This window comes from Phalacrocorax aristotelis, chromosome 10 (genome assembly GCF_949628215.1).
Source record: "Phalacrocorax aristotelis chromosome 10, bGulAri2.1, whole genome shotgun sequence".
Lineage (NCBI taxonomy): Eukaryota > Metazoa > Chordata > Aves > Suliformes > Phalacrocoracidae > Phalacrocorax > Phalacrocorax aristotelis.
The window spans coordinates 8,092,315-8,107,701 of record NC_134285.1 but is presented as its reverse complement, the minus strand read 5'-3'; the positions used below and the strand labels follow the sequence as shown (position 1 = coordinate 8,107,701).

The following is a 15,387-nucleotide window of genomic DNA, read 5'->3' as shown; positions in this document are numbered from 1 at the left end:
TCCTAAGTGGCATCTTACATGATGGGTGTCCTGGCTGTTTAGTTGAAGATCCTTGGGTCATGACTTCAAGTGTGATGAGGCTTTGACTGTGGTCAGAATAATCTTTTAAAATGGGCAAATGAACTATTACTTGCTCTAAAAGCATTAATTGTCTGTTATTTTTAACTGATTAGAACTCTTTTCTGCCAGTGTAGCAGAAGGGATTTTCTTTAGTTGTTAGATCTTAGTTTCCAGGTGTTTTCTTTGTTGTTTTTTTTTTTTTAATGCTGTGTTAATATTCTGTAGGTCAAGGGGTTTGGGTGTACAGGGGATTTGGGACTCTAATTTTGTTAACTCCAGCACATTTTTTGTGTGTGTTGCTTCATGAGAAGTGATGGTACAGCCCTCATTCAAAAAGTATTAAGCTTTGTCCAGTAGTGTTGAGAACCATCAGAATTTTTTAGGTCTCTCTCACTGGCAGGAAGATTGTGCTCTCTGTTTGTCCTTTTATTGAGAGTGGGAAGAACTTGCCAGTTATGCTGGGTTGGATGGATTCAGGTAGCAATTTTTGAGGCATTCAAGACTTTCAATAAACTTATTTGCTTGAAATACATATATCGCACTGTAAAATCTTTAGCAGCATTGAAAACAGAGAGTAAGCTTCTTCAGTTGCACTCTATCATGGTATTCTGTGAATATCTACATTGAAGATGAGGGGATAAACCTATTCCGTTTAGGAGAAGATGGTGTAAGTAGTAAGGTATTTTAGACCAGCATGTGTTAGCTTGAGAAAGATGTTCTCCAGGAGTAAGTACTGCAAAAGTGGATTTGTTTGAAACAAAATTACTATCTATATAGATTAAGATGTCTGTGAAACAGAGGGACTTTGTACACAAATAATATCTGGTCTTGTATTTCCCTTTCTTCCAGCTGAAGTGATTTTTCTTCTCAGTTGGGCTCTCTGTGACATGAGCAAAAAGACTAATTGAATTGTTTTTCCCATCTGCTGCTGGGAAACAAAGCAAGAAAAATCCTAAAATAGACATTTCAACAAACTAGAGATATTCTTGTGGTGAACTGAATGACTTTTTTTTTTTGTAAGGCATATATATTGATGCATATTTTTACTACTTTAGTGCTTCACATTAGCACAAAACCTAGTTGCAATTTGGGGATACTTTCCTGTATGTCAGGGATTCAGGAGACAAATGATTCAATAATTTTTTGTCATTTTTCATGAAATGATTTTCTCCCACTGCTCACTAGAGGGTAGGCTTGGAATTATAATAAGAGTGTCTTACAGTGATATTGCAATAGATGCACTGACCATACCAGGTAGAAAAAGAAAAGGGAATATTACAGAGTTATACTAATTTATAACATCCATAAATATTAAACTGTATTTTTCATTATAGACTTTTCTTGTAGAAGTGGAAAGGATTTTGTATGTACTGTTTTTTTGCTCTGTTTTGGGCCAGTAGACTTAAGACTTTCACTGAAAGCTTTTAGCATATCAGTATACTGTGGATACACAACACGGTATGTTGAGTTATGTGTTCTCTGATATTTTGTTTAAGTAACAGAATAGCAAAATGACAGGAATCCGAGGTTGCATTATTTTGTTTGGTAATAGTATTCTGCACATGTAAAGAAGAGAACTTTGAGAACAAGAGTGTATGTATTGAATTATGTGAACTCTTCTGGCTAAAAAACAAATATTCTAACCTTGTTTGTAGGAGTAAGTTTTGTGGATAATCAGAGGTTTTGGTGGTTTTAATTGTGGTTGAGAATAACTTTTATATGCTGTGCACATATACTTAATTTACTATTAGCATACTTGCAGGTAGATGCTTGCAGAACATTTATGTGGTCAAATTAAGTTGTCCTCTGAGCCGCACTCATGATTGTTTTATTTTCGGTTTTGTTTTTCATCAGCTTAGGAAAATATTGCTTGTAGATAACATACTGAAACATAGATTCTGCAATAAAGTTCAAACTAATTCTCTTGTATTGAACCATAATGAAGATTCTGTTTGTTCTGCTTTAGCTGTAAATCTTAGAAATACTGAATTGACATCCTCTGCTTCTTTCTTGCTGTTGCTTTTTCACTTGTAACCTGTGGAATTTAAAATGGCATCTTTTAGACTCTGTTACAGAAAAGCTTTTTAAGAATTCAAGTCTGTTACTTAACTTGCACAATTTGGGATGCCATAACTAATGAGGTTTACAGAGAGCAGTTTATCTTCTTATCCAATTGTGTTTAATCTCTTGTTGTTGTTGTACTGAAGCGCTTGACCAAAATTTCATTTGTGTATGTGGTTTATTCATTTTCTCTCTTGGGAAATTCAAACTCACTCACTCACTCACTCACTCACTCACTCACTCACTCACTCACTCACTCACTCTATCTATCTATCTATCTATCTATCTATCTATCTATCTATCTATCTATCTATCTATCGTTCTGTTCTGAAACTGTAGTAAGAGCAGTGTTGAGAAGATGGCATTGGTGTTGGCCTGGACAATGGTTGATATTGCCGTGATTTCTGTTACAGAATTATCTGCGTGGCATATTGAAGACCATGTATTGACCTTGAGGAAGTTCTTACTTTACTTGTATGTGGGCTAGAGGAGAGAGTTCGACACTGCAATACTGTTATGTTGCAAAGGAAAGAGCAGGCTGTTTGCATAATATTGTCATTTTTGCTTAGGCTGTCATATCTGTTCTTCCTGTGGTGGCATGCAATTGTTATCTAAGCCGGGAAAGAATAGAGAGAATTTTCTTGCAGCACAGAATAGGAGAATAACAGTAATAGCAATTTTACTACTTGTCCTGCAGTTGCTCACAGATTCTACATTGTATCCTCAGTTGAGATTCTTTCATCCCTTTTAAAAGTAAAAAGCCTCCATTGATTTTAAATAAATAAATCACTTTTAATGAAACAGGCAGAAAATTATAGTGCTAGACTGTAAAATAAGAGTACTGTTCCTCTTTCACTAAATGATCTGATATAATCTAATCTAATCGATTGGTTTATGACTGCTTTCTTTCTATGCAGTCTGCAGTATATAGACAGTTAAATACAGTAATAGTATTTACAGTTTTTACAGTATGTTTTTCTAATGTTTGCATGACTAAAACAGGAAAATCTTGGGAAGTTCGTTATTTACTAAATAGAGAATATTTTACAGCTGTGTATAGAAAAGAGGTAACAGATTCTGACAGGTTTAAGTTGCATATAATTTCAGGACTTTACTAAAAGATTTCAGTAGAGATGAAGTATTGAGCAGAGCCTGCCTTTTACAGGCTGTACAGCTCTAGGCGTGTGTTCAGCTTGCATTATTGAATTGTCTGATTTGTTCTCCCCTGGCATCTACTGTTGTTGTGTCCCTGCTGTGGTATGATCATATACCAATTATGCTCTGACTCTTCCTTAATGATTCTTATGTCTCTTCTGTATTTGCCTGAACCCTCTAGTTTTCCTTTTTGTTTAGGGTTTATAGGTACCCATGTTTCTCTGCTGGTCTTGCTTGGTAGTATGCTTTCCTTTTTTTGTGTGAGTTGCTAATTGTAGCAGCTTTACATTTCACTATAGTATTCAAGACCAGTGTGATGCTTTTCTACATAACAGGTATGTGTGCAGTATGTGGGACTCCTTAAAGTATTTTGTTTGAGGGTATGTGGCTGAAAGAACCTTTTGGAAAATGCAAACCTCAGACATTAAATACCCTATATAGAAGCTGTAATACTGAGGATGCGTGTGTGTATATATATATGTATTTTTTTTCCTTTTAGACTTTGACTTCAGTGTGCCGGGGTCAATGAAACTTCACAATCTTATCTCTAAACTGAAGAAATGGATCAAAATTCTGGAGGCAAAAACTAAACAGCTTCCAAAGTTTTTCCTCATAGAGGAAAAGTGTCGCTTTCTAAGTAATTTTTCAGCTCAAACTGCAGAAGTAGAGATACCTGGAGAATTCCTTATGCCAAAGCCAACACATTACTACATCAAAATAGCAAGGTAACCTAAAAATACCCTTTAGTTGTAGTTCTGAAAGATATAAGTTGAGATTAATTCTTCTGTTGTAGTCAATAGAGGTAGTATGCTTCAAAGTAGTGATAAAGGTCTGATCTAAAGAGTAATTTTGCTCAAGAACTTTGTTTTCCTAAAAACAAATAAATGGAATCAAACAGACTACAAAACAGAAACCATGGGCTAGCTGCATAATGTAATTATACCCTGTAATACAGTTGTACTGCCTTACTTATTTGGCGGGGATTTTTATTGGGTTTTTTTTGACTTTGTTTGGTTTTGTGGTGGTTTTTTTTTTTTGTTGCTGTGTGGGTTTGATTTTTTTTTTTTCTTCTCTCTCTTTTCTACATCATGATTTAATATCGGAGGAGATCAGCTCAGCTGATTTAATATCCCTTTCTTCCTGATAGGTTTATGCCCAGAGTGGAGATAGTTCAGAAACACAATACTGCAGCTAGAAGACTTTATATCCGAGGCCATAATGGAAAGATTTACCCATATCTGGTAATGAATGATGCTTGCTTGACAGAGTCTCGTAGAGAGGAGCGGGTGTTACAACTTCTTCGCCTTTTGAACCCCTGCTTAGAGAAAAGGAAGGAAACCACAAAAAGGCATTTGTTTTTTACAGGTACAGAAAACAGAGATTTTATGTTCTTTTTAAATATGTTTAAATATATGTTATACTCAAAGATTAGAATTGCTAAAGGTTTTGACAGCTACTAATCACTGATACTGAAGTTTCTGAATATTCAGAAGGTAAATGCACATCCATCTAGGTGTTTAGTCTTTGCTGGCATTGTAGCTCCCCTCTGAAGAAGTGAGGTTGATTGCGTGTGATCTAGGGTGTTCTTAGAAGGGCGTACACACAGCATTTACGGTATAAAGTTCAGTTGTGAATAACATACGTAAGGCAGAGGCATGCCCATTGAGTCTGTTGCTATGGAAATAGTGTCGTGGTTTAGCCCCAGTCAGCAACCAAGCACCACGCAGCCACTCGCTCACTCCCCCTTGGTGGGATGGGGGAGAGAATCGGAAGAGTAAAAGTGGGGCAACTCATGGGTTGAGGTAAAGACAGTTTAATAAGTAAAGCAAAAACTGCGCGCAGAAGCAAAGCAAAACAAGGAATTCATTCACCACTTCCCACGGGCAGGCAGGTGCTCAGCCATCCCCAGGAAAGCAGGGCTCCATCACGCCTAATGGTTACTTGGGAAGACAAACACCATTACTCCCAATGTCCCCCCTTCCTTCTTCTTCCCCAGCTTTATATACTGAGCATGATGTCATATGGGATGGAATATCCCTTTGGTCAATTTGGGTCAGCTGTCCCAACTGTGCCCCCTCCCAGCTTCTTGTGCACCCGGCAGAGCACAGGGAGCTGAAGAAGGCCTTGACCAGTGTAAGCGCTACTTAGCAACAACTAAAACATCTCCACATTATCACCACTGTTTCCAGCAAAACTCCAAAACATAGCCTCATACTGGCTACTGAAAAGAAATTTAACTCTATCCCAGCTGAAACCAGGACAGTATCCACTCCAATTGTGATAATAATGACAATAATGTTAATATAATAAAATGGAAAAGGAAGGGAAAGAAAAACAAGGCAAAAAAAAAAAGCACAAACACGAACGATACAACCACTCACCATCCGCTGACCGACGCTGCCATGTACTTTAGAACAAGCATTTAGAGGCAATTGGGGAGGAACAGAACAAAACTTTTTCTCCCCGAGTTGCAATATATGGATATTGAATTTCTTCCACCTCTTCCACAGAAGAAGAAAGACTTTTTTTGTAGAGCTTTGCATTTGGTACGGAGTTTCTGAATTCTCTGATATGAGAACCTGTCTTTGTAATTTTTGAAGTAACTTCATGTATCCATGGTGATGTTTACTTTCAGGAACATATACTGACTGGTTAGTTGTTGCCAAATAAAATCCGTTCATAATCTAGATGTTGGATGCAGGACTTTTGTCGAGCGTACCTCTATGATCCTGTAAAAGGTTATGTGGTTTGGAGAGTGCACTTTGACAACAGCATCACCTGGCAATGCTTAAACGTTACAGAATTAACAAACATAATGGTAGGGAGGCCTCAAGGGGGGGAGCTAGGGAGGGTTCCAATATGATTTATGTGTATAAATTGCCAAAATAGTCACATAATAAAAAGGTCACATAATGAGGCATTTCAAAACAGAAACAGTGAATGAAAGCTGAACACACAGTCTTAATTCTTTCTCTTTCCTTCTGTATCTTGGTTTTTCAATGTGTTGATTATAAATATAATTCATTCATGAAATGAGAAACAGAGGATCAAGGTCTTACCTGGCAACATACTTCATCTGCTTATGATTCAAATACTAATGTAAGTGCCTTAAAATAGTTAAATTCTTGTGTTTTCCAGATACTAAGGCTGTTGTCAGGCTCCAGCTTACAGCTGCGTAGCTACTTCATATAAATGTATAAACACTTTTTATTTCAGAAGGTCAATGAATCACTTACTAACTTTATACAAATGAGTTCTGTACATTACGTTAGTCAATTCTAATAATCATTGGTTGGTGAGCCAAAAATATATTATGGATAAGGGAAACTTTAATCAAAGATACTATGACAAAGCAGCTACTTTGCTATTGTCCTTTTAAGAAGTGCTGAGATCTGATTTTAAAAAAGTGTAGTTTTATCAGTCCTCCTATTTGGCTAATAGTATCTATTGATATGAAGTTACTGTCAAGAGCTTAGGTGGCCAGATGTTGCAAGTTGCACTTTACAGAGGTAGAAATGCGTATTTGTGTTCTGACTTTAAAAAAACCACAATGTACAGGCCAAAGGATTTGTTATAACAAAAGGTAAATATAGTATCTCTACGTATGTGAAGACAATTTTACATCACTCAGAGGCCAGAATACCAGAAATGCAGTAGATAAAGCCTTGAAAGATATGATAAACAAGGCCACTGATACAGAAATATATCCTCTATATAACATGATTAGTAAAGTAACATGTTTTCCATCAAAGAGCTCCTGTTTAAACTACAGTGTTTCGGAAATACTCCTGCACCTTGTGGTTTGATACTATTCAAAAGAACCTAAAGAACATTCATTTCTCTGCTGCCAGAGGTTAATGGGAGCAGGCCAGAAGAAATAGATCATTAACACCCCTTCTGCAGAATGCATTTTCTTCTTTAAGATTGAAGAAATTACATCAAACAATTTAAATGCATTTAAACAACTTTTCCCTATATTTCTGAGGTTAATTATTACAGCGATCTGGAGGTCGCTGTCAAACAGTACAAAGTTGCTGGAAAAGCTAGCTACAGAAGAGGCCTCGTCTGTCTTGATGTGGGTGGGGGTGCACGTAAGACTCAGTAGGATGATACGTCTGTTGAGCACCATGAAACTGCAAATAGGTTTTTGCAAATTTACTGTTCATCAAGGAAAAGCTCAGCGGCCTAAGTTTTCTTATTATTGAATGTTTTGCTGTGCCTTCCCTATGTTATTTCCAAATGGTGTCATTTAAACTTCTAATCCTCAACTATGTTTCCTCCAGTTTTTCTGGATCACTTTACATACCCTATTGAGTTTAGTAGTTTTGTTCTTCAGAGTAATTTTTATTAACATAAGTGTTGTGTAATCAGATGTTACGAACCCCTTTGCCCCTAAACAAGATATAACACTCTTTTCTGCAGGTAAAGAAGAGTAGGAAGACTAATGAGTGCTCTATTTATTTTTGCTAATATAGTTGATGTTTATGTTAAGATAAAAAAAAATCTGCTATCATACTTTCTTTTTAACAGTTTCTGAATTAGTTATGAGTGTAGTAATAAAAATTTTCTTTTGATACACTTCAGTTGATTATCCAGTTGTGTTTTAGGGGCTGATACTTGAATGCTAATTCTTCTCTTAGTATTTGGGTTATATATTAATTGTTTCGTTTTGTTTTCTTTTGCTCTCCCTGCCCTCCCCACCCCCCACACTCCCCCTTCTTAATTTACTCCTAGTCCCCCGTGTTGTAGCAGTTTCTCCGCAGATGCGTTTGGTTGAAGACAATCCCTCTTCTCTTTCCCTGGTGGAGATCTATAAGCAACGCTGTGCCAAGAAAGGCATTGAGCACGACAACCCTATTTCTCGCTACTATGACAGACTGGCAACGGTCCAAGCACGGGGGACTCAAGCTAGCCATCAGGTATTAGAATATATAATGAATTTTAATCAAGGGCTTTTATTGCGGACTCTATACTATGTCCGACCCCACCCCACCCACCCTGTCCTGACTCCTCACCTCTCATTAGATGTGAGTCAGATATATTTTTGCAGAGGTGGTGTTTTGATTTTTTGGGATTTAATTTGGTTTTGCTTAATGTATTCTTGGGAACACTTACATCTCTTTAATATTTTAGATGATCTTGGAAAGCTTTAAAAAAAGCTGTATTTGTTTTGCTCTAGGTTGTTTTGGGTAACTGCAACTGCAAATAGACAAGGTGTTGCTTGCTTTTTGGCCCTTTCATTAGTGCTTTGAAAATAATTAATGGATAACATGGGAAAGAGCATTCCTAGTTTACGTAAGCAGTTGCAGCAAGCTATGTGATGCAGGCTTCCCCATGTTCTTCTAAATTGAAATTCCTGAATTTGAATTTGAAACTCCTGAAATTGCCAGTGGATTCATCTAAGTCGAACAGAAGCAGTTGAGTAGTCTCACCCTGATAAATGATAGTACTCAGGAAGAGCAATACTCTCCCTCTCTGTAACCTCCAACAAAATCTAGTTGTGACTAATAAGGTTATTTTATGTTTTTTTATCTTAAGGTTAATGCAACTTCTTACATAAAATGCCAGTCCCATTTCAAATATAGCTGTTAGAAAATCCGCGGTATACATTTAGAGAAGCTATCTTTTCAGGCTTTCTTTATTACAAAATAAAATAAGTGTTACGTAACATCTGTTTCTATTTTGAGAATTTTTCCTTCAGGTTATGAAACTCTTTAACAACCATTTAATTGAAGTCAGTATAACTATCATGCTTTCTGGTGTAATAGAACAGATCCTGACTTTATTTATTTTTCTAATTAATTAGGCTAGTATATGCTACAGTAATTAAATATTTTGGTAGATTGCAAGCATTTACATCTAGGGAAAAAACTGTGGCACTGTGTTCACTTAGAGAAACAGCTGAATACAGCTTTCAGCTTTTATCTTTTTCTATTTTGGGGGTAATTTTGCTGTAATAATATGTTACAAATTACTTTACCCAGTATCTTTCTTTATCTTGTGTAATAAAAACCCTTTCACCTTTTACCCCGTGTATGAAGAACCCATGCAGAGAGGCATCTTTAGAGTGCCTGCTTTGTAGGTCCCATGTATAATTTCAGATCTTGCCATTATGCTTAAAGGATTTTATTTTATTGTTGCAAAATGCATAACCAGCTTGCGCTGAAGCTAGAAGAGAGCGGAGTATGTTCTGTTAGTTTCCCATAAGGAAGTGCAGCATTGTGAGTGTAGTCTCTTTAGCTCACTTCTGATTTTCTTGAAAGTCTTGAACAGGAGATAGTACAAATCAGGTTATATAACTTTCCAGTCTTAGCTTTTCTGACGTGCCTGTTTGCAGTTGGCATGCTTATAGGGTTTTATTAAAAATCTAGTCTTTTCAGATAAAGAATATTTTCTAGCTGTGCAGAGGATGGGCTAACAAAATACTCGTGTTCTGACAAAGAAGTCAGGAAACAGTGTTGGATTGAAAGCGTCCCAATGTGGGATGTTTTTCCTAAAATGGGATACAGCCAGCGGTTGAGAGAAGCAGTTTGGTAGATGCTCCTGGCATATTTGCCTGTTGCTAAGAAGTGTATTAAAAATTATCTCTTTCAATTAATATTTTTCATATGTAGGTTCTCAGAGATATACTTAAAGAAGTGCAGAGTAACATGGTGCCACGCAGTATGCTTAAGGAGTGGGCTTTGCATACATTCCCCAATGCTACGGATTACTGGACCTTTCGAAAGATGTTCACTATTCAGTTAGCCCTAATTGGCTTTGCAGAATTCATCTTCCATTTAAATAGACTCAACCCTGAAATGCTGCAGATTGCCCAGGTATGCTTTAGTTTGTTCTGGATGCATGCTGTCATCTTTGATCAAATGGAAATTTGGACTATACTTTTGAAATGAGTCAAAACAGTAATTCGACATATATAATTAACGGTGCATTTTGGTAGGCTTTTCATTTATATGTGATTGCTCATCATGTAGGTAGTAATTTAAACTGTGGTCCCTGTGGACATCAACTCTACCTTCTGTGGTGAGAATGTAGATCTTCGTAAAATAGTTCTTAGATATTGGAACCGTTCCTGTAAATGACTGATGAGTCTCTCTTTTTAGTCCTCCTTCAAATATATTGCTTTGAATATATCTCTCTGTCAAACAGATTTTAAAAACCCCAAAATTTAGAGCTTCATTTTCTTAAAGGGGAATACCATTTCAGCATTGCCATCATGGCAAACTACAACTCATATTAATAGTGATTTTTCTGTTTTAAGCCAACGTTTAAAATGAGGCTTGCCAACTTAGCAGGGCAAAGGTGGTATATATTAAAGTCTTAATGCCATTTTAATGCATGGAGGGCTATACTCTGTATAGCAATTAATATTCTTTAATCCCTCTAGATAAGCATTCAGATGCTTACCCAGAATGAACAATGCATAGAGAAGAGGGATCTGTCTATCTGCGTGACTCCTTATAGACCATGCTACAGAAGAATCTATTCCTTAAGTTTGACGTTACAACAACGTGTGTTTAGTAAGGGGTTTTGGACATATGTTTTGAGATAAATACATACCTGACTTTGTGCATGCCTTTAATATTAACTTTTTTGCTCAAAAACTGTTTGACTGAAAGAGTGAAAAGTATTGGAGTAGAATTTGTACTCTATTAACAGTAAACAAAAATCCAACTTCTTCTAGTTTCATTAATGAAAATCTGTTCCTTTAATTACTTTTGTGTATCTTGCTTTTAAATCCAGGACACTGGCAAGCTAAATGTAGCTTACTTTCGCTTTGACATTAATGATGCTACTGGAGATTTGGATGCCAATCGTCCAGTTCCATTCCGGCTTACACCAAACATTTCTGAATTTCTTACCACCATTGGGGTATCTGGTCCACTGACTGCATCTATGATTGCAGTAGCTCGCTGCTTTGCACAGCCAAACTTTAAGGTTTGTATACCTTTTGAAAGGTTGTCTGTGGGCATGTTATATTTGGCAATTTATAAACTAAACAGCACTTTCTTGGTTAAGGTAGAAACTGAATGGTCCGTATTTGTTTTTAAATCTTACCCTAAGGTCATTACAAAGGCCAGCTGAAATGTTTGCAGTTTGCCTTTTTGGAAGGAATAGGAGGAAGATAGTTGTAATTCTACCCTTAATTTAATTTTTTTGTCCAAACATGTTAATTCAGGCTGATTGTTTCAGTGCTTTAGCCTCATGAATCCTTACAAATTCTGGCAGCGGTAAATAGCAAAATGACAAATGCAACACCATTTAGAATCTTCATAATAAGCTGTGAATAGAAATGTGTCTTGGCCCTTTGTTAGTGGAATAGAATGCTAAAGGTATACTGTTACTTTGATGGATTTTAGCTCTTAGCAGGGTGTAGTTTTCTAAAGAAATTGTTGAACTTCCTTTTAAATTCTAATGCTTTCCAAAAAACGAGGCATCTTGCACTTAGGCAAGCAATTTGCACCAGAAAGACACTGAACATAATGTGCTGTAGCTATGGTGGGAGCTAGTTACTTTTTAAAAGATGGAAAATGTCCTAAAGTGATTTTTTTTCTTTATCTATAATACAGATATCTGTGTTAGAATATTTTTTAAATAATTCATCGTCTTACCTTACAAAGCCATGTCTATCCATGCAAATGAATTTTCAGACAGCCTGTAATTTCAACATGTGAATGATGTACGCCCAATTAGACTTGCCGTATCAATTTGGTGCAGCCCCGCCACAAGTACTGTGTGCAGTTTTGGGTGCCTCAATATAAGGAGGATGTCAAACTATGACAGTGTGTGCAGAGGAGGGCGACCAAGATGGTGAAAGGTCTCGAGTGCAAGACTTATGAGGAGTGGCTGAGGTCACTTGGTTTGTCCAGCTGGTAGAAGAGATGGCTGAGGGGTGCCCGCATCACAGTCCACAACTTCTTTAAGGGGGGCAGTGGAGGCAGAGGTGCTGATCTCCTCTCTCTGGTGACCAGCGTACAGGACATGAGGAAACAGAGTAAAGCTGCATCAGGGGAAGTTCGGATTGGACATTATGAAAAGGCTCTTCACTGAGCAGGTGGTCGGTCACTGGAACAGGCTCCCTAGGGAAGTGGTCATGGCAGCAAGCCTATCAGGGTTCGAGGAGCATCTGGATGGTACTTAGTCATATGGTTTAGTTGTAGGTTGTCCTATGAGGAGCAGGGAGTTGGGCTCGATGATCCTTATGGATCCCTTCCAATTTGAGATATTCTTTGATTTCTTGCAGATCAGAGAACAGGTGCCCAGCTCAGTTCAGGCGTGTGGTGATTATTGCTTTAGATTATCTATCTTTTGGATTTAAGAGGAATGCTTTTAACATTTTCTGCATCTTATCTTTTTTACAAATGTCCATGAAATATGTTTAATATGTGTTTGTATATGCTGGCCTAATACCTATATTGGTTATGAAATGTTTTATTTGTTATATGCAAGCAGTGAATTTGACTCAGGCTGGATACCTGAAAGTTTCTTTTAGAAGCTCAGAACTGTTGGAGTTGACAGATTAATGTCAGTAACTCAACTCAGTGATGAGGAAAAAAGGAAACCGTTTGTTGCAGGCATTTCTTTTTCATCCAAGGATGGAACCGGCCTGTATATAGCTAGGTATATAATATATATGTATATACATATCAATGTACATTGCAGTCAGCATTCTTTCCCTGTTTGGCAGAAAACGATATTGCCTCAGAGTGTAATCATTGTGCAAAAAACCCCAGCTTTGCAAAGTACTCTTAATCTTTGCAGAAGACTTCTGCGTATGTGTGCTTGTGTGTGGGAAAAGTTGTAAATTTAGTGGGGTCGTTTAAAAATAGAATATAGATGACTCTATTTGTGTATGAAGATCTTAATATATGTTACAGTTTGTGTGATTGTTTTTTTCATTTCTGTAGGAGTCATTGTGTTGTGTTTTCATAATGATAGCTTTTTATGAAAAGAAACACCTTGAGAGGAAACAGTAAAGACAGTTGGAAGCCACACTCATCTTGAGAAGACTGAGATTGTAATGCAGGACCAAAAGTGTCAAAATGCCGCTAAAATCTAAGTTATAATTCTATAATCCCTGATGGTTCTTCGGATTAAATATAATAGTCTGATTTTTCTCCTTCATATAGGTTGATGGCATCCTAAAAACTGTCCTGCGGGATGAGATAATTGCATGGCACAAAAAAACACAAGAGGATACTTCCTCCCCACTCTCAGCAGCTGGGCAACCCGAAAATATGGACAGCCAGCAGCTGGTTTCACTAGTTCAGAAAGCTGTTACGGCTATCATGACTCGGCTTCATAATCTTGCTCAGTTTGAAGGAGGAGAAAGCAAAGTCAACACTCTGGTAGCAGCTGCAAATAGCTTGGATAATCTCTGTCGTATGGATCCTGCCTGGCACCCCTGGCTGTAACTTGAAATTTTCAATTGCTTTTTTTGCTGCTGTGTGTGGTGTGAGCCATATATTGTGTTAAGAAAATGTGAAAAAAAGCTTTCCAGACTATGGCTTACCTGTCACACTGCATTTTGTCAGTCTTCATTTTAATTGTGTTTACAGTAATACGAAAATTTTACTGTTTTTATTTTCACGAGGGGACGTTTCCTCCTGTTTAAGAAAAGTTGTTTAATATGCAGCGACAGCTTTCACAAATAGCTTAAAACGAAGAGAGGAAACTTAAGTAATGTACAGAAAAATCTTATTTTATGATGAGGACTATAAAACTAGCACTGTTAGATTTAGGGTGTGCCATTCCTAATAACATCCAGTATATAAATCTTTTTATTACAGTAATAATAAAAATGACTATAAAATTAATTAAAAATTACTGTAAGTAAACGAAAAACTACTGCAAGTAAAAATTACTATTAAAATTACCACGAAAATTTAAAAAAAATCACTAAAATTACTACAGTAATAGTAATTATATATAAAAAAGACAGTATTCCCAGTTACTGAATTTTTCTTTGTGAAATTTTACTTAATTGCTGTCCCTGTGTTATCACTGTCCCTACATTATGCCAAATTGAAGGCACAAGTAAGTACTTTTCCTTTAAGTTTGCCTCAAATTTACATGAGCAGAGTTGGTTTGTACAGAGAATTTTGTGTGCAGTTTTTTACCAAATGTATAGAGGAGACTTTTTGTTAGTCACTGAGAAAACGATGATCCAATTGTGCTAGCTTTTCTTGGAGCACAAGCTATGTACAGTAAAAGTGTAAACCATTTAGAGTATTTAGTTTAGTTGTGGACAGTGTTTGCGGGGGGAATTTATGAAAAGGATGGAAAAAGTCATCCTTTGTTACAAGTATTTGGCTGTAATAGATGAAAGAGTAAAATCTTTCAAAGTTCTCCCTTTTGTTTAATGTTTAGAGTTACATTAGCTTCTTTAGAATGGATCCACTTCTTTGTAATTTAAGAAAAGATCAGTTTAATGTATTACTTGTCTCTCTCTTGTGTTAGCATTTTTACGAACTTCGGTGTTGAGAACGTTAACTTTGTACAGACTTGATTTTTTCCAAATAAATATTTTGTAAAACTCTCTATGGTATTAATTTTATTTAGAATATTTTTAATAGTATACTATGGGCTACATAGAAAAGACCCAAAAGCAGTTTTAATAAATGAAAACAGGCTGTTTGTTGAAGGGTGATGGCTGTATTAATGAGATGTGGATGTGATGTTCTCATGTATGGTGTTGAAGAAATTCTTGTCATATACGTACTCTCCATTTGCAGCTCTTCTGTAAACAAATTCATTCAGTGTACGGTCTCTCTTCCTGGCCAGTCAATTAATGTGTTAACCATCTTTCTTTAAACAGAAGAGTCTATTTCGTGTCTACAAGAAATTAAGCTTTTAAGTTCAGAGGTCAAAATTCTATCTGCGGATGAAATCTGGTAGGGAATTTTTTCCTATTCCCACAGAAACAAAGATGATCTTGATTTCTATAGCAAAGGATGGGTCTGGGTTTGGTTTTTTTTTTTGGTTTAGTTTTTTTAAAATAAGCAGTCAACAGGTTCTCTAGGGATTTCAGAATAACATGAGACGCATAACTGAAATGAATCACCACCATTCAGTAGTGTACTGTCTGTGAGACAAGGGGGATTTCTAAAA

At 36.6% G+C, this 15,387-nt stretch overlaps 1 protein-coding gene across 7 annotated transcripts in view; it reads left to right on the top strand.

Moving 5' to 3' along the window:
* The window catches only part of TRRAP (transformation/transcription domain associated protein), a 101,808-nt gene extending 86,991 nt beyond the window's left edge, over nucleotides 1–14,817 (top strand). For all 7 annotated transcript variants that reach the window (XM_075105018.1, XM_075105016.1, XM_075105017.1 and 4 more), the window contains 6 exons: nucleotides 3,776–4,001; nucleotides 4,424–4,641; nucleotides 8,011–8,195; nucleotides 9,891–10,094; nucleotides 11,020–11,214; nucleotides 13,407–14,817. In XM_075105018.1, coding sequence (XP_074961119.1) covers nucleotides 3,776–4,001; nucleotides 4,424–4,641; nucleotides 8,011–8,195; nucleotides 9,891–10,094; nucleotides 11,020–11,214; nucleotides 13,407–13,691 — 1,313 coding nt within the window. In that variant the 3' untranslated portion in view covers nucleotides 13,692–14,817. The remainder of the gene's footprint in view (nucleotides 1–3,775; nucleotides 4,002–4,423; nucleotides 4,642–8,010; nucleotides 8,196–9,890; nucleotides 10,095–11,019; nucleotides 11,215–13,406) is intronic.
* The last annotated feature ends 570 nt before the right edge of the window (nucleotides 14,818–15,387 follow it).